This window comes from Zophobas morio, unplaced genomic scaffold (assembly GCF_036711695.1).
Source record: "Zophobas morio isolate AGI-343-1 ecotype UQ-CSIRO unplaced genomic scaffold, CSIRO_AGI_Zmor_V1 ptg000044l, whole genome shotgun sequence".
Classification (NCBI taxonomy): Eukaryota; Metazoa; Arthropoda; class Insecta; order Coleoptera; family Tenebrionidae; genus Zophobas; species Zophobas morio.
The window spans coordinates 5,294,395-5,312,093 of NW_026972149.1; the positions used below are offsets into that span (position 1 = coordinate 5,294,395).

Below are 17,699 nucleotides of genomic sequence, written 5' to 3' on the forward strand. Positions count from 1 at the left end.
ATTTTTATCTTCACGCAGCAAATCAAGAATTCCGCGCTCTGTATTTTTCATTTTTCATTATCAAAATTAAACTGTAAAATTTCAAATCACCCAAAAACCAAATTTTTCTTATTACTTTCTGAACGACAGCCCTACCAACCCGCAAAAATCAATCAAATTATCACTTAACCCCTAAAAACTTTAACCAAAATAAACAAACCAACTACAACAATCTGTAAAATTAAACCCAAATAGAAAAATGCGAGTATCATGTTTTTATTTTTTCTGAACATACAGTCAATAACACTGCAATTACTGGCGCAGTTATGATTCATTTGTCTTTCGATAAGTACAATGTAAACTGTAAACCGCTACAGCTATAAAGAGAAAGTGTAAATGATCAACACTCATTGTTCTTAACATTTGTTGATAACCAAATGGACCTAAAATGACTAAAAACAATCATGTCAAGTAAAAATGTTCGAGCATTATTATAAAAAATGCACGTAGGAGTTTTTGTGAAAAATTGTGTCGCGGTCATAAAAACCGACCTAACGTGTACGAATCAAATGCATACTTCGAGTGCAATTCGCAGAGCTGTTACTGTCGAGTCGTGTTTGACGGGGTTATATAATGAGTAAAAAAAAACACTTTGTAGTTTATACGACTGTTAGTTCTGTCATCTACGTTGAGCTCTGAATTTTTGGTTGCATACCATCCAACACACTATTAAAATTGACGATTTTTGTAAACTCGGATATGTACGAAAATACTTCTGTAACCACCAGCTCATTTTTTTTAATAGGACCATCATCCGATATACTTATTGTACGCATTTGTATAATTAAATTATAAATAAATTATGATTCGAAATTTTTAATTAACGATTCCTGTCAAAACATGTTAAATTTAAAACAACTCGTTCGTTGGTCTCTCGAGTTTTGAAATACTTCCACTGTGATCAAAGAACTGCCTTTTTTGTAGAGTAAGTTCGTGTGATTTTCTTTCTAAGGTAAGTAGCTTATATTTAATACGTACATTTTGAAATATTAACTGGTGTGCTATCGAAATTCGAGTTGGCCTCTGATGTCAACGTCTTTTTGAAGAAACTGTCGTTAGATGTCGCTTTCTACTTTGACGTTTGTTTGTTTGAAAATCAGTTCACGGGTTTACTTTAAAAATCATCAAGAATGATTGAAATGAGTAGCGAGAAGTATTTTATTGTCCAAAATATATTTATTATTGTTGGAAAAATATCAGAAGATAAGATACTATCCATGGTGTCCCACTTTCCTCTACTACCATATATTAAAACTGTCGCAACTTCAGGGCCCTTGCTTATTTTGTAGTTGCCGTACTGTTAAATAAAAATAAAATAATACGAGAGTTATAATATTTAACTAGTATTATTTTATTATCGTTTTTATGAGGCGGAATAAATATTAGCAAAATTCCAATAAACAAATGTCCTTATAAAAACAGATATACATACTGAAAATTTACAGTAAAAAAATAATTTAAATGCGTAATAAAATTTTCGTTATTAATGAAAATATTTGATCAACGTTAGTACATACACCTTAAACAAATAAAAAGGCGTTGACGTACTCATAAGAATACAAGTGATTTATTACAAGTGAATTAAGGTTTATTTGTTTAATACAAAGGCCATAAGCAGTATCAGGTTGACAAAGTATGGCCGCTGATAACGCACGATACAAATAATAAAGTTACATAAATGAAAACTAAAATTTTGAAATAAGTTTTGAAAATGGTTTGAAATTTAGACTATTTATTTAAATCGAAGAAGTGCTTCACAATACATATTTTACAAAAGCAAGCAAAATTAATGCACAATTGTTCCCAAATTATCACTATCTAATAAAATTGAGAAGCCAATTAGTAACAAAATATTTTGTCTAAAAATATATGGTTTTTCGATTATTCAATACATGTTAACAGAAATATTCCTTTTTTTTTCAACAAAGATAGTAAACAATGAGTCTTTTATAAAAATTAAATTTGTTTTTCCAGTACTAGTTACTTCTAGGAAGCTGTGCACCATAAAAAAATTCAATTTGCTCTAATTTCCTCGATCCCTAAAAATATATACAATTCAAATTCTATTAAAGTGAGTGTACAATGCTGTATGTTCATCATAGATATTCATTGGACGTATCAAGCACTGACGTTTGTCATTTAAAGAAGTTATTAAATAATCAGCCACACAAATTGAATGAATTGACGCAACACAAATTTTAGGTGAAACATGAAAGGCTGAGAAATTTCTTATATCTATTCAGTCTTGAGTTACATAAAGGTATTTTTGGTAATATCTACTAAGTTGCAAAAAAAATCAAATTAGAAAATGTAATAAATATATGTATTTGAACATAATTGAGTTTTGAAATCAATTTAAAATAAATGAACAGATATCACCTAAAATTGTCAGTTTCATCGTCTATGGATTTAAATAAATAATAACTATGTTGGTATGCATACATGTAAAGAACACGAAGTTTTTAACGCTCACTTTTAAGTTTTAAATGCAGCAACAATATTTTACAATATAAAACAATGAATGTTAATACATAATACAATTGAATTTATTTACAGAATATGTGAGGTATTCTTCGAGGACTTGTGAATATCACAACCATCCTACGGACATAGGCAGTTGGAATGTGTATTGACACGAATTCGTTTCCTGAAGAATCTCCTCTAAACTAATGAAATAGCGCTCCATTGCAGTCATGTACTAAAACGAATGTGTGCTGGGGTGCTATAACTTGTGGTTGCTCGTGAGCCATGTGAGGCCTTCGTATAGGCCGTCCCCAGTAGTGGCACAAGCGGGCTGCACATACCAATTCCGGTCCCTGATTCGGGTCAGCCCTAGCTTCTCCTGGATCTCGTGGGGCTTCATTGCCTCCGGCAGGTCCTGCTTGTTGGCGAAAATGAGTATTATTGCGTCGCGCATTTCGCGGTCGTTGATGATCCGATGAAGCTCCTGGCGAGCCTCGTCGATGCGGTCGCGGTCCGCACAGTCCACCACGAAAATCAACCCCTGAGTCCCCGTGTAATAGTGCCGCCACAAGGGCCTGATCTTGTCCTGCCCCCCGACGTCCCACACATTGAACTTCACGTTTTTATAGGTCACAGTCTCCACGTTGAAGCCCACCGTGGGGATGGTGGTCACGGACTGGCCCAACTTCAGCTTGTACAGGATGGTGGTCTTGCCCGCCGCGTCCAGGCCCAGCATCAGGATCCGCATCTCCTTGTTCCCGAAGATCTTCGACAGTAGCTTCCCCATGGTACCGGAGGGCCTCGCACCGCTCACCACCTACAACTAAGACGACCTTTTTTTTGCTAGGGTCGAACAAGTGGCGCCCGAGGGGGTGGCTAGTGGTGCGATATAAACGACGACTACTCGGTGACCGTTGCGATCGGGACACACCTACGGGATACAGCAACCCTCGCATGCACCCGCAAGGGATGCTCTGGGCCACGCTTCCCCGAGAATAGTTTTTCAAACAATGATGGAACAAGTCTTCAGGGAAGTACGGCGACAGGACCCCTTTATTGTCTACTTCCGCGATCAAGTGCCGGGAATTTAACCGCGGATCCCTTTTAACCAACCAGGCAGATAATTTTGACTACATATTGAAAAAAATTACAATGGATTTGGAAAGGTATACACGTAAGCTGGGCTTCTGGTCAAGTAAATGCCTCAAATCTGTGTACGCTGGTACATAGTGAAACAAACGTGTGCAAAAGCTTGGGTTTTATAGGTGATCACTTCGAAAGGTACTTACTCCGAAGGTTATTTTATGTAGTGTCCATGTGTGTGTCTAGATGCGGGAAAGCTTCTTTTGTGTGTAATAATGTAACAGAAGGATGATAAAGACGTAGAGATTAAGCGCCTTAATCAAAACATATTCCTCAAATTTTGAATCCCTGGTATGCGGATGAATGCATCTTGTATAAGTGAGAAGGTTATGGTAAGAAGAAGAGTTTGTACATGAAAAGGGTTAAGTGTTTTAAGTTTCATACCTTACGCGAATTAAACTTATCTTGGATTTCCCAAAGCCAAACTTACGTATAATAATTAAGGTGATCACTAAGGTGGCGTTGGTTGGATTCACAATTTAGAAACGCGGGGTTTTTCTGGGTTAAAAACGGGTTGAAACGGGTCCCACTCTAAAAACGGCACTTGTCCCTAACCCCTAAAATGCGGGATGGACGGTCACCTTACCTATAATAGCGTGAGTTACCCGGACTGCCACCCCCAAGGTAACGGTGGGGCCTTTCGCAATCACACATGTCATCGGCTAATTCACAGGCGGCTTGATTCGTGCCGAAATTTGACAGGAAAGGCCGACATAGGCGTGTAAGCACTTAACTATGGCGGGTCACCTAACGGAATTAATCGATGCACCGCACTAGCTCTCATCCCACAGCACGCCCTCTCACAAATACCTACCATCAAACATTTACAATTTCTACAAAACCGAGCCCATTCGACACTTCGCACACCAATTTTGCTCCATATTGCCTCGCCGGCCGCTGCACAGGGGCTGCGCGTTGCAGTGGTTGTCTCGTCGGAATTTTAAACGTCAACTCCAACGTGACACGTCCTCTCGCCTGTCGCTCTCGCACTCGCGTCGCCCGCGTACGCGCGTCTCTGTCTACCAGGCAAACCTACTGTGACGTCAGCGAATCGCGGAAATTTTATTCTTGCAAAATTTACCAACCCATCAAATTTTTAAAACAAATAAAACGAGTTAATCACCTCGTTATACACTTTCTACTCATCCGTTTGTTCGTGTGGTGTCTTGCCAAGGAGCCGTTTACTACGGATTTTCGTACAAACAAATCGGTGCACCTGTGTCAGTCAGTAGATTATTTTCTTTTTGGTACTTTTACATCATTTTCGCCTTTATCGTTCACTTAATCCACGCAGAATTATTTCATTTGCTATCATCACTGGAAATTATTATTAGAAATGTTGCCGAGAATCATTATCAAATTGATAAGCCCACGCGTCTACAATGAAATTCCTTCGACTATGTACTTGAACTGCAAAAATTATTGTAGAAATATCCCACAGTTTCACAATCACATCTATTAAATTTTGGTACATTAATGGAATGCGTGCGACTGACGCTACTTTCACTCACATACTCGAAACAATATCTTCTTAAAACATTAAAACTTGTTAGCTGCTTTTATGAAACCGACACAATACAGAATTTCTCTATTTACAAGTTGTGTCTTCACTATGCGATTTTAATTTTCGCAACACATTTAAATCTTTACGACTTCCCGCTGCTTGCCCACTCATCGACTCTGTATACTCCATTCCAAATCAACATACCTAACTCGTCGGTTCGTTATTTTGTTTACGCATAGTTTTACTCGAGTGCTTTTGACACCTAACAAAATAAACACTCATATCACTGAGCATTTAAAATTAAGGAAAATCACGTTGATTTGAAACGGGAAATTCAATACTGCCCTCTGTACAACGCGCCAAAAACTATAAAATCAGTTCAATATTTTGAAAACTGTACTGCGACTTCTGAGAACTTACTACTCTATTTGCATAATGTGTAGTTTTTGAAATACAACTAATTATGTTTTAGTTTTGTCTCTAACTGAAATTCTAGTTTAGTAGAGCAGCTGACGTTAATTAATACGATGTGTTAATAGTTTTAGTTGTTTGATCGTTTTCTGAACAACAAATATGGTCATGTTGGTACGCATAGCGACTATTAGAGGGCACTGAAGGCGATAAAACGTCATTTTTTCACCTTTAAAAAAGTCATCTGTAGTTAATTACTGACATAAAAAGTAGGTAGTAGTTTCATGTAAACAAAGGCAGAAAACAATAGCACGTTTTAAGTAAATGTAATTTGCAATTAATCGGTGATAATATTTTTTAATTAGTACGAAAACGAAACGAAATTGAGCATTTGATTGATACGAAATTATAAGTAGACTTAAAAAAATGAGATAAGAGTTTCAGTAAAATGACTTAATTTTATGTTGTAATTTTTACTGTACAATTCAAATTCATACGAAAATTATTGATTTTTAGTTAAAACATTCTAGAAAATTTCTTGATAACGCTACGAGTATTTTAATCTATCTTCGATCACCAGAATGTCAAATAGTCATTTCTATTTAGTTTTAAATTCAGTTTTTGTATAAGGGTCACAGTGACATATAAATTAAAACGTCGTTTTCACCGGTTCCATACTTTTGGGCAACGTTGTACTCTCCTACGAAAACCATTTCCTTAAAATAAAAATCCTTGCATAAAGAAACAAAAATCTTTATATAACAAATAACAACAAGTAGTACCAAAAAAAATTTATTTTTGTTTACAAATACATAATTTACATTAAATTAGCAACTATAAATAGTTATGAATAATTAATCTTGGACAAACATCGCCACTTAATGTTGACGGATGTTATATATACATTATTTTTAATTCAAGTCTATTGTTTCCAACCGAACAATAAAAAAAACACCACGTAACAAAAGTGTGGAATCGAGTACCTCTACTTTGAAAATTATTGAATATTTGGAGTCGTGTAATTAATTTTTTATCCCAGTTATCACCTGGTGACAAATTTATGGACCTTATTTCTAAATCACTACACTGAGTGTGCTTTTATTTGATCGTTGTCTCTTTGTTTATAGTTTTACATTCTCTAGGAACTGCGTTATGGTTATCTCACTTAGATAGCGTTTAAGTTCTACACACGTCTAATTTTAGGATAGAGAGCTTTTTTTTACAGAAATCTCAGTCGAAACAATATGTAAGTCAAATTTCGCGCCAAATAACTAAAACGGTAATTATTCTTGCGTCAAAAGTGATATGTGGGACAATATTTTTCACTTATATTGTGTATCAAGAATATATTTTAAATTTGACTGAATTTATTGTTTAATAGTTAAGCCCTGTTCAGTCCACATTAAAACTCATTTTTTACAATAGTGTTTCGCAAAACTTTATAGCACGAAAAGGAAAATAATATGAGGTGTTAGCATGCTCGGAATAATCGCGAAAATATTGGGACTTTTATTCACAGACTATTGTAATGACATTTTAATGTTTTGACTCAACCACCAGCTGCAATGATTTTTTTTTAACAAAAAATTGTTAATTTACGATTATATTTTATATCAGTCTTATTTGCAATAAATATGAATAAAATATCTGTGGCTGCGTCTACGGAAGTACTTCTATAGTGACATTTCACTTACTCGCGCCCTTTTTTAAAATTGGAAATTATCATGCAGAAGACATTTCATTTGTTTTGGATTTAAAAAACCATACAACACTGAACATATTTTAATCCACTTTACACACAACTATTTTTATAAAAATTCTCTTTTTCTATAATTTACCTTAAAACAGTATAAATTTTAGTCGGCTTAATTTTCTTCTTTGTCGCAGAGACAGGAATAACAAAAAAATTTTGTTCAGTTTTTAAAAAGAACAATTTCGTTAATTTTACGCCAACGGGAAAAGAACCAAAATAAGCGTATCGAGAAAGTTTATACTGTTACATTTTATTTAGTAAACTAGAGAAAAACGACATTTTGAAAATCAAAACACCTTGTATAATTGGATTAAAATGGTAATCAATGTTTTATGCTTTTTTCGCACGAAGGCAAATCAAAAGTTTTGTGTGGAATGATAATCTTCCATATTTAAAAATGGCGACAATATTTTTTCAATATCACCGATAAAAGTGCAAATATCTTCAGAATTATCGTCCAGAGAGTGCTGATAACCTCGTATTGTTTTTTATCTTTACTGAGAACGATCTAATATGGAAAAATTTAGGGAATGTTTCAAATGAAACACAGCTTTTAGATTACACACTTAAATTGTCACTTCAAAATCGATAAAATTAAAATTGTACTTCACCACACGAGTGTGTAGAAGAATTTTGTGTTCATTGTGTTACATAACAGAAATTCCTGTGTGATACGAGGAATTAGGTACATTAAATATCCAAGGTACATGAATTACATGACAATTATAACAGTACGCATGCGCACTATCAAAAATATAGAACACTGTTTTCTTACCTGTAATGAAGTTGGTCTATTTAAGTACAAAATTACCTTGACAAAACTTAACCTGACTTTTCATTTTCTTCGGAATTCTACGATGTTGGTGGACTTACCTTATGAACACAATTATAAAAAAAATGTTATGAACAAGTCATGAATTTTTTAATACAGGTTCTGTTCTGTTAAAAAACACTAGATTTTCCACACTTTTGTTATACCCTGTACAACCACAAACATTGCTAATATCATCACAAAACATATTAAGCATTAGTCAGATCTTCACACAATGTAAAGTGATCATATGACCAAAAGTTGCATAAACCCACATCACACAGGAAAAATGGTTGACAGCAATTATCACAAATAAAATAAATGCAAATAAATAAGTAAACACAAAGAAATTGTTGAATTGCACTATTTTGTTTTTTAACAGCTGTTTCACGTGTGATTTTGATTATGAAAAATTTGTACTTTAAATTTAGCCACAGCTTTTGGGCTTTTTTTGAAATAGTTGGCAAACTGAGGTTAGGAGATTTTTTAAGATAGCAGATTGCTGCACAATGGTTTGGCTGCCATTGAGTTCAATAGTGGGAATAAACTTAACTGAAGGAATAAGGGAATGTGTCCTTTCTCCATAGGCTTTTAAAAGAGCGGTTCCACGGTCACCGTTGGCGCATTCGCCAATTGGAGTATACTCAATTTTTAATTCTTGTCCACACTGTAAACATCAAGTTAGATAAAACATACAACAAAATTGTGAACATACTTTTTCTCCTGCATCATCTGGTATCATGTTATCTTTAATCATACACTCTATATATTTTGCTGTGAGAAGAGGATCCTCCACTAAATCAATAACACAAGCATGAATCTTATTAGCAAAACATTCAACGGCATCATGCTGACAGTAAAACATAATCTTTCCATCACTTTCCACAGTCTGAAAATTAAGTAATATTATTGGGTTTATAAAACTATAAAACTAACCTTTGCTTTTCCATATGGTACAAAATCAAGTGTTATATAATCTTTCAAATCGTTATAAACGGGTAGGAGCTGATGAACGATGAAAAACTTTGAATCTGGACATAGCGCTTCATAATACACTGACACTTTCACTTTTTGGATTGTTTCAATATCGGCGTAAATTTCATTCTCTTCGTCAGATGAAAAGATTGCGAAGTGTTGAAAACATTTATAAATGATAACAACTATTAAAAATAGGAATAATAATCTATATTTCCCATTCATTCTTTTGTCACAGCATAATCTGAGTATTGTAATGACCACGTAATATCGCACTCCTACAAATAAAAATTAGTGGTATGTTAAAAACCATGAACTATTTATTGGGAGGGCGAAATTTAAACAGTACAACGAGAGCAAAGACGGTGATAACCTCAACCATACTCACTTAGTAATCACCAAAGACTTTCAAAGAATATAATTGACGTTAGAAAATCTTGTCAATAATTACACTATTACTGTATCAAGCAGTAATTATTAATTTACACAGACTTTTGTAATCTCTCGAATTATCTTTAAATATTGTGAGGTTATGGACGTTGACGTGTGTTTGACAAGTCCGACTTAAACCCGCCTAATTTGAATCAGCGGCGTTAAATTCGTGATTTTCACTTAAAATCGATTAGTGTTATTTGTACAACACAGTAACGTTGTTGGATAATCACAAAGTAATGACGCTTTTGATTCTCAGTCATGTTAAATTTAAAACGATAATCCAAATTTTGTAGGTTAGGTGGTGCTGGTTTGACAAGATGTACAGAACAATATTTAATTAAAAAACAATCCTTAATACATTTTTCATAAATGAAATCGAACTTTCGTTTAATGTAGAAACCATAACAATGCATAAAAAACTATAAATCGAAATTTTTATATAGATTAATATAACACCAAAATAATGATTTTAAAATATACTTTCGTGTTTTTAACACTGTTCTTGATGACTTTTGGCTACTTCGGGAATGTAGTGGACGATGACTGTTTTTGCCAGGTAAGCCCTTCTCCTTTTGTAATTAAAATTAATTTTGTTTGAAGCTTCACGGTAAAATAGACGACTGTACGTGCAATGTAGATACAGTAGACCATTTTAACAACGTAAAAATTTATCCGAGACTTCGTAGTCTGCTTCATAAAGGGTATTTTCGTTTTTATAAAGTAAATCTGAGACGACCATGCCCCTTCTGGTCTGATGATAGTCGGTGTGCAATCAGATATTGCCATGTGGAGACCTGTGAAGAGGAAGATATTCCCGTGGGATTGAAGGGAAGCTTGCTGTCATCACCAACGAAAAACCAAAACTCAGATTTGGTATGTTTTTGTTTGTTGTGTTAAAAAAAGCATCGTTGTAGGTTGTGCAAACAACGGTGGCAAAAGTTACGTCAATCAAATTTTTGCAGCATGTGACACAAAGTTGTAAGGATGACCACAACACCGAACTCGGGTACTTGAACACCACTATTAGTGCAAAAGTGCAAGAAGATATAGTTCTTTGGAGCGCTTATGATGACGCACAAGATAATTTTTGCGCTATAGAAGACAACGATAATGAATCCGAGTACGTTGATTTGCTGCTCAATCTTGAAAGATATACTGGTTACAGAGGAGAATCTGCACATCGAATCTGGCGGAGTATTTACATGGAAAATTGCTTCAGAAACACCAAAAGCGACAATCCCTATATTCATAGTTCAAAATTAAATAACATGTGTTTGGAGGAGCGGGCTTTCTATAGAGCGATTTCTGGTCTCCATACTAGTATCAATATTCACTTGTGTGCCCAATATTTACTCGCTGATGGTCTAACTGAACCTAATGGAAAATGGGGACCGAATTTGAACGAATTCCAAAACAGATTTTCCAAAGAAAATACACACGGGGAAGGTCCGCACTGGTTGCGGAATTTGTATTTCGTGTACTTGTTAGAACTGCGGGCTTTAAATAAGGCGGCTCGTTATTTATCAAAAGAAGAGTTTTATACAGGGAATGAATCAGAAGATTGGGATACGCAGCTTGCAGTGGTCGACCTTTTGAACGTTGTTAAGAAATTCCCGGATCACTTTAATGAAAGTAGCATGTTTACAGGGAGCGACCAAGCTGAAAAATTGAAGTATGAATTCAAGCAACATTTTAGAAATGTTTCGAAAATTATGGACTGTGTGGGCTGCGATAAATGCAAATTGTGGGGAAAGTTACAAGTAAGGAAGTTGAATTGTGGGTAGGTAATACTAATACATAAATATTTATATATTTTTTTAGATACAGGGTTTAGGAACTGCGCTAAAAATCCTGTTCTCGGGAAAGTTTGACGAAAGTTCCGACTTGACATCACTCGATAAAAGAAAATTTCAGTTGCAGAGGAGCGAAATAGTTTCTTTGGTTAACAGTATAGGGCGGTAGGAAAATATACCAAATAAGTATAATCGTTTAACTTGAACATTATTATAGACTGTCTACCAGTATCTACGAACTAGATGAATTTCGTCAAATGTTGCGATGACGACGACACTAATTTTATACCAAGTTGATTTACTGCGCAAGCGCATGTGGGACCACTTGTCAAATTGACTCCACCCTTCCGTTCCCCGGTGACGTGTCAATTTAAAAAGAACTGATGTTTGTGTTTACAGTTTTGCTCTATTTGTGAATTAGGCAAATATACCTTATTTTTAAAAAAGATTTTTATTAACGTATCTGCAAAATGTAAATTTAATTTGACAACTGACAAAAGTTCATCAACCAGTGCGAGATAACAAGTACAAAATTATTGTCTGCGATATCGTCGGCATCTCCATCTTTCACTTTCGTCATGGTGTATCGCTTGATGATGTCAGTTTCGCTTTGGGACACTGGCGTTGTAGACCTTGGTGTCGCCACCATCGCGTGGTATTGTTCACCAGTCCGTTTTCTCACAAACTCAGCAAAGAACTGTATCTCAGAACTCAGTTCCCGCTTATACGAGAACAAAACTTCCCCGTTTATATTCCTCATCGTGTAAAAAATCTCGCAAGCTAGAAACGTCATCAGCGCCTCTACCGAATTCTTGACAACGGTATAATCCAACTGCGAAATAGCAGAAGTCGAACCCGAAAATTCCGACATGTCATAGTGTAGGAAAGAACTCAATTTTTCGTTAGGCAAATCGTCGCTTCGTTGCAAGTAAACCATAAAACCGGTATAGGGTTCATACACCGCTGTACAATGCTCGAAGATTGTCCCTAAACTCTTAATTTTAATTTCGTCGTTGAGCTCCGTTAACGAAATCTGACGAAGTTTTGGTGCTGCGCTGGGTGTGGTCGGAGATAACTACAACAAATTGTTACAAAACAACTCGGGAGGATGCACTTAATACCTGATTGAGAGCTTTACACAAGTAATCCGCTAAACACAAAATGGCGCCGTATGTTAACTTGGATGTAATTGGTAGTTCAAATCGTGGCACGCTGAAATCATTATCAACCAATAGGGTGATCTGTTCCAATAAATGTTGGGTGTTGAATTGCGCAACTGGGTCGGGTTTGGTCTTCCTCAGACAGCTAGAACTCCAATAAATTATCTCCATTATTCTAAAAATTGAAATTAACTAAAGTGCAACTATATTGGGTTTGAATTTACTTATTTAACACCGACACTAGTAAATCCGTGGATGGCGAACTTATAATGTGTAAATCTTTCTGGTCTACGCGCTTATAAAAATTGATTTTTTTGTAACCTAAAATTGATAGAATGCACGCGTTTACTGAAATTTTAACGCCGTCCTGAAACACAGTACTTGTAGTCGTTGCAGTACGTTGTGAAAGTACTTACCATTACCGCCTCGTACGAACTTGGATGCTCTACGCACCAATGTGGTACTATGTGCAAAATAATATATACTAACTTTAAGGCTTCACAAACTAGAGTTAAGGCAGTCATATCGACTGTAAACTTTGTCAGAGTAATTATTTCTCTCAATAACTGGTCGTGTTCGGTGATGAAAGTAAAACAAGTTTGGAAAATTCCACCCCCGATTTTTTCTAGAAGAGTGCGGTTGAGTTTAACTATGGTAATACAAATCAGCCACCACTCTCGTAAAAATACGGGGACTCCGCGCTGAAACAAAAACGAATGACGTCACAAATTGCTGAACAACGAAACTACTACTGCTTTACCGAAAGTGCTTCCGCTACACTGGTGGTAAGCTGTGGTGGCCGTACTTTGTAGTAAAAAGTGAATAAATCAACTTTTAAAAAATCTGTAACTAGGGGTGACTCTGCATACGTGATCATAAAATCAATCGCCAATTTGGCGAATGGTAAAGTCGATTTGTGTTGTAACATATATCCGGCACTTTCCATGACTCGTGCCAAAAACATCCGATAATTAAACCACACAGCTATTTCTTGGACATTATTAAGCTCCATGAGAGAATTCCCAATAAAAATGATAATCAACCAAGGTCGTAAATGTCTAACTTTTTCTAGTTCGTCTTTAACTAACCAACCTTCGGCGACTAAATATTCGTACTCTGTGTCGATTAAACTACCAACACAATATATAAAACTAACTAAACTGCTAGTATTCGTACTGAAGTAGCTTTTCATATCAACCACAGTTCTATAAATGAGACATAAAACAATCTCTTTTACTTTCGGCGAAAGATACTTATAATAAACGTTCAACGAACGCACAAACGTCATTAATTTATTTAAAACGCTGCTTTGCTGCTTTTCATGAATCCGCCATGTTGTCGTCAACATCAAGAAAAACTGCGACCACAAATAAATAGATTCGATGTTATTGAAACCACCTTCGGGGATATTAATTCCGTTTAAACACGAGTGGATTAAAGCGGATTTAATATCGTCGTCGAAACTTCGCACCATAACTTTCTTCGTCACGACTAGAAACTCCATCCAGGCACTTAGTAAGTCAAGATTGTTCTTCGCGTTGGACTCGGTCGAACGAAGCACAAACGCGATCCACTTCTTAATTCTCTCTTTGTCTTTCAAAAACTTGTCGATTGTCTTCACTAAATTATCTTCAACGCTGTCTATATTAACCCCTACCTCTATATTGATTATCTTAAGTATAGTGGTGTAAACTTCGACGTCTTGGACGAAATCACAGAAGAAAGGATCGACCATCACGGGCCAAAAGTCCTTCAAGTTGGCGATGTTATCAATCAAGTTTTCGCGGTGGTTTAACCATAAGTTGTGCAAAAGGCGAAGAATGCCGAGTTGTAGAGGGTTTTTGAAGTACTCGTGGGACTGGAATTTGACCAAAAGCACGAATTATACAATGTAATTATCGAAGGTACGTGAAAAAAGCGGGTGGGGCCTTGACCACTAGACCACGAAGCCGAAAACCGATGACGTACCTTTTTGATGTTTTGTAAATAGTCGACCATGAAATCACTGACGCTGTCGCCGCTGAACAGATCGTCGTCCGTGCCATCCCAATACATAAAACATTTTAGATTGAAAAAAGCAGCTGTCATGCCATTTTGGTGCGACACACACGTGTTTATTAAGTCAATAATGGCAATTTTGACAGTTTCTTCTTCCAACGGGTCTCTCAATCTTTCTAGAAACAGCGACTGGACTTGATAATGGTCTAGTTCTAATAACGCTAATAACGGAATATATCTGTCCTAAAATAATTTTACAGTGTATACACACAGTTAACAGTGTAACTAACCTGAGCCAACTTTTCCAAAAACCTGCACGACAATTCTGCTATGACAGGACTGTAAGAATTGGTGAAATACGACGCCACTGGTTTAACAACAAACTGTAATTTGTCGTTCAAGGCACACTTTGCAACAGTTTTTCTTTGGTTCATGATTAATAACAATAGGGCCAACTGCATTCGAATGCACTTGAGTCGGTCTAAAGACGGCCCGGCAATCCAGTTCGACTCGCGCTCCATTAAAAAAATCAAATGATACTTTTCTTTAACAAACAAATGCAAAAATGATTCTATTATGTAAATATTGTTTAAAAATGCGTGTTGGCAAAGATAAAAAATTTTGCGCTCGGCTTCATTCAAATCATTAACGTCTTTCTGCAACACGTAGTGGAAAATATTTAAACACCCTAGTGTGATTTGGGTTTTTTGGTTTTCATCATTGTAAGCCCACGTTTGGTGTTGTATAAAAACAAAATTTAACAAGTAGGCGATTCCGGATAATTGGAAATTGCGGAATTGTAACTTAACCTAAAAACGACAATTAATATAATTAAATTCAATTAAATTAAAATCGTACTTTTATGATGTTGTGTAAAATCTTGATATAGGTTAAGAGTAAAGTGTGATCTTCTTTAAATTCTTCTTCTTGGAACAACTTCATGAAAATCGTGTCCTCAAATATGTATTGATTGAATAATAGTTTTTTAACGTCAACGATACACTCGACTCGTAGTTTCGGGAAAAATATTTTCCAAACTATTTCTGGACAAATTTCAAAAAACGTGCTTTGTCGGTACAACATCATCGCGTTTTGTACGTCAAAGTACAACTTTACTAAATTAATATGTAACAACGGACCGTCTAAGTGGAGTAACATTTTGTCCAGTTTTTGAATGACCCTCTCCAAGCCTACTATTTTCAAATCCATGTCAATGCAGCACATCACCCCTTGTACTACAACCCCATAGCCCGCAATCACTTTCCTGACTAACTCTTCATCAAACTTTCGTTGCGCGACGCCAACTGTCAATAAACAGTTCACTAAATATTCTAAGTAAAGAAAATAACTGTAAGACGCTCTATACTGAACCAAAGTTTGCCCAAATATCCCGTATGACCTTACTATTGTATTTGGTTGAAAGATGATTAAATCGCTATCAGTAAAAGCAGGCTGACTCTTCCGCAGTATCGAAATTTCGTCTTTGGCAATCGTCCACGTCATCTCGGATAAAAACGACGGAACGTTATTCAACAGGTGGACAGTCTAACAAACACAAAAATGAACATTGTTATAAATAAATTAAAAAAAAGTTACTTGTTTGTATTGGCTGTGCTGACCAAGCAAAGAGTGAGCGATTGTAGTAAATGAAAAAAAATCAAACGGGAAGGCTTCAATTGCGATTTCCACCAAAGTATCAAGTCCGTTTCTTGTTTTCAAACACAAATCAGCCAATTTTGACACTTTCAAAATTTCACCCAGTATACCTATTACTCCATTTTCTTCATAAAAAGCTTTGCGGTCGTCGTACATTAAACAAAACTCGTCTAACATTTTGTGCACCGCGGTTAAAACAACGTCTCCAACTGAGCAGTTCTAAAAAAAAATATTTAAACAAAAGTACACTTCAATTTTTTTTTACCTTAAAAACGTTGCTTGATACAAGTGAACGCAATAAAACAAAAGGTTGCATTGTCATTACTTCTACAATACTTTGACTGTCTTGATCATCATGTAATGACTTAAACTTTAAAACTAGCCATGTGAGCATGATTATAGTGTGTGCAGGTTTGAAATGTAGACCAGTTAAACAGTCATCGAGTTCCTTTGTTGTTGAATTTTTCCAAAAGTCAGTCAAGTCCTTGTCCCTACAATACAACAATTAACACTGCTTTTACAACCCAGAAACTCACCAATAATTTTCCAAAATCACAAAATAACACCCAATTTCTGTAAACATCAGTTCTTCTAAATCCCTCTTTGATAGATATTGGCGTAATTCATAGACAGGTGGCGTTGTGCTAAAATTATTCTGAACAAACAACATAACAAGTTGAGTTAGTTGCGCCACAGTTAACTTTTTTTGCTCTATTGTAAGTATAATAATGGACAGAATTTCACACTGCTCCCTAATATTACGACACAACCAATTCTCCAAGTGCGGACTTTTGTCATCTAAATGTTTTGAGCTAAATTCACCAATAACTATCTCAAATTGTTTGATTAAATTGTTTTGTAGCTCCTCCATTTTAATACCGCGCACAAATTCCTGATACTGTTGAGCAAATTCATAATCTTTATTTACAAATTCAAAGACATGTCGCCACGTTTTTAAAAGAAACATTCTTTCAGCTGTGTAAAAATTCCAAATGCTTTCTTTTAAATGAATTGTGGTTCCTATTCTAGTGATCTGCCAAAACTCTTTAATTTTGCCGTAATACTCAAACATGAGGTAGTTGCACATGATCATGTAAGCAAGGTTGGTGTCTAAATTCTATAAAAAAATAAATAAGTAAGTAAGAAAAGTGACAAGTGAACACTTACAAGATCCTGACTTAAGTCATGCACAAACTCCTTCATGTAGCTGCTCACGTTCGAGTTCGCAATCCAATCGTCGTAGCCCTGTCTCGTGTACGATTTATAAGTAAGCAAACCTTCCAATAACTCATTTTTAGATAGCTTTAGTATTTCAGCAACAATATCTTCTGTTATGTTGTTACTATACCCAGAAACTGTTTGGTGTATTTTTTTCCAAAACCTGTACAAAAATCGTCATTTCGAGCCAATACGAACGTGCAAACTTACGGTGTCGTGCTCATTTTTATTAAATAACCAAACAACCATTTAAAACATTTAAAACAAAAACTTGTCACAAAGTGAGGTTAAAAAGCCGTTGCTGCTTTCGCTGTAGGGGATTTGTTTTCCCGGCGTTGTA

At 35.6% G+C, this 17,699-nt stretch overlaps 4 protein-coding genes across 5 annotated transcripts; 1 reads left to right on the top strand and 3 right to left on the bottom strand.

Moving 5' to 3' along the window:
* Nucleotides 1-233: 233 nt before the first annotated feature.
* Nucleotides 234-5,267, bottom strand: LOC135141839 (ADP-ribosylation factor 6). 2 transcript variants are annotated; one of them, XM_064073354.1, is made up of 2 exons: nt 4,460-5,267; nt 234-3,325 (listed from the first exon to the last, which is right to left on the bottom strand). In XM_064073354.1, exon 2 carries the CDS (start codon nt 3,287-3,289, stop codon nt 2,762-2,764), a length of 528 nt encoding a protein of 175 aa, XP_063929424.1. In that variant the 5' UTR covers nt 3,290-3,325; nt 4,460-5,267; the 3' UTR covers nt 234-2,761. The 2 variants fall into 2 exon arrangements, with proteins under 2 accessions (XP_063929424.1, XP_063929426.1); XM_064073356.1 differs by lacking the exon at nt 4,460-5,267 and adding an exon at nt 4,232-4,438.
* A 1,069-nt stretch (nt 5,268-6,336) lies between these two features.
* Nucleotides 6,337-9,629, bottom strand: LOC135141818 (gamma-interferon-inducible lysosomal thiol reductase-like). The gene is made up of 4 exons (XM_064073292.1): nt 9,488-9,629; nt 9,061-9,377; nt 8,840-9,013; nt 6,337-8,791 (listed from the first exon to the last, which is right to left on the bottom strand). The coding sequence occupies exons 2-4, from the start codon at nt 9,322-9,324 to the stop codon at nt 8,552-8,554; spliced, it is 678 nt and encodes a 225-aa protein (XP_063929362.1). The 5' UTR covers nt 9,325-9,377; nt 9,488-9,629; the 3' UTR covers nt 6,337-8,551.
* Nucleotides 9,630-9,677: 48 nt separating this feature from the next.
* LOC135141816 (ero1-like protein) lies at nt 9,678-11,737 on the top strand. Its single transcript, XM_064073290.1, has 6 exons — nt 9,678-9,767; nt 9,828-10,090; nt 10,135-10,407; nt 10,497-11,294; nt 11,356-11,492; nt 11,545-11,737. The coding sequence occupies exons 2-6, from the start codon at nt 9,998-10,000 to the stop codon at nt 11,594-11,596; spliced, it is 1,353 nt and encodes a 450-aa protein (XP_063929360.1). The 5' UTR covers nt 9,678-9,767; nt 9,828-9,997; the 3' UTR covers nt 11,597-11,737.
* A 22-nt stretch (nt 11,738-11,759) lies between these two features.
* On the bottom strand, nt 11,760-17,694 carry LOC135141813 (nucleoporin Nup188). Its single transcript, XM_064073282.1, has 13 exons — nt 17,570-17,694; nt 17,309-17,522; nt 16,678-17,258; nt 16,407-16,632; nt 16,082-16,360; nt 15,344-16,030; nt 14,776-15,294; nt 14,456-14,728; nt 13,248-14,345; nt 12,904-13,188; nt 12,712-12,854; nt 12,449-12,662; nt 11,760-12,402 (listed from the first exon to the last, which is right to left on the bottom strand). The coding sequence occupies exons 1-13, from the start codon at nt 17,581-17,583 to the stop codon at nt 11,806-11,808; spliced, it is 5,130 nt and encodes a 1,709-aa protein (XP_063929352.1). The 5' UTR covers nt 17,584-17,694; the 3' UTR covers nt 11,760-11,805.
* Between the last annotated feature and the right edge of the window lie 5 nt (nt 17,695-17,699).

Excerpts from the sequence above, each read along its gene's own strand:
- LOC135141839 (XM_064073354.1), bottom strand. The coding sequence starts at position 3,289 with ATGGGGAAGCTACTGTCGAAGATCTTCGGGAACAAGGAGATGCGGATC.
- LOC135141818 (XM_064073292.1), bottom strand. The coding sequence starts at position 9,324 with ATGAATGGGAAATATAGATTATTATTCCTATTTTTAATAGTTGTTATC. Across the intron at positions 9,014-9,060 it reads TACCATATGGAAAAGCAAAG|ACTGTGGAAAGTGATGGAAA; the intron begins GTTAGTTTTATA and ends CTTAATTTTCAG. Across the intron at positions 8,792-8,839 it reads CAGATGATGCAGGAGAAAAA|TGTGGACAAGAATTAAAAAT; the intron begins GTATGTTCACAA and ends TGATGTTTACAG.
- LOC135141816 (XM_064073290.1), top strand. The coding sequence starts at position 9,998 with ATGATTTTAAAATATACTTTCGTGTTTTTAACACTGTTCTTGATGACT. Across the intron at positions 10,408-10,496 it reads AAAACCAAAACTCAGATTTG|CATGTGACACAAAGTTGTAA; the intron begins GTATGTTTTTGT and ends AAATTTTTGCAG. Across the intron at positions 11,295-11,355 it reads AATTGTGGGGAAAGTTACAA|ATACAGGGTTTAGGAACTGC; the intron begins GTAAGGAAGTTG and ends ATATTTTTTTAG.
- LOC135141813 (XM_064073282.1), bottom strand. Across the intron at positions 16,361-16,406 it reads TATCAAGCAACGTTTTTAAG|AACTGCTCAGTTGGAGACGT; the intron begins GTAAAAAAAAAT and ends ATTTTTTTTTAG. Across the intron at positions 12,663-12,711 it reads CTAGTGTCGGTGTTAAATAA|AATAATGGAGATAATTTATT; the intron begins GTAAATTCAAAC and ends TTCAATTTTTAG.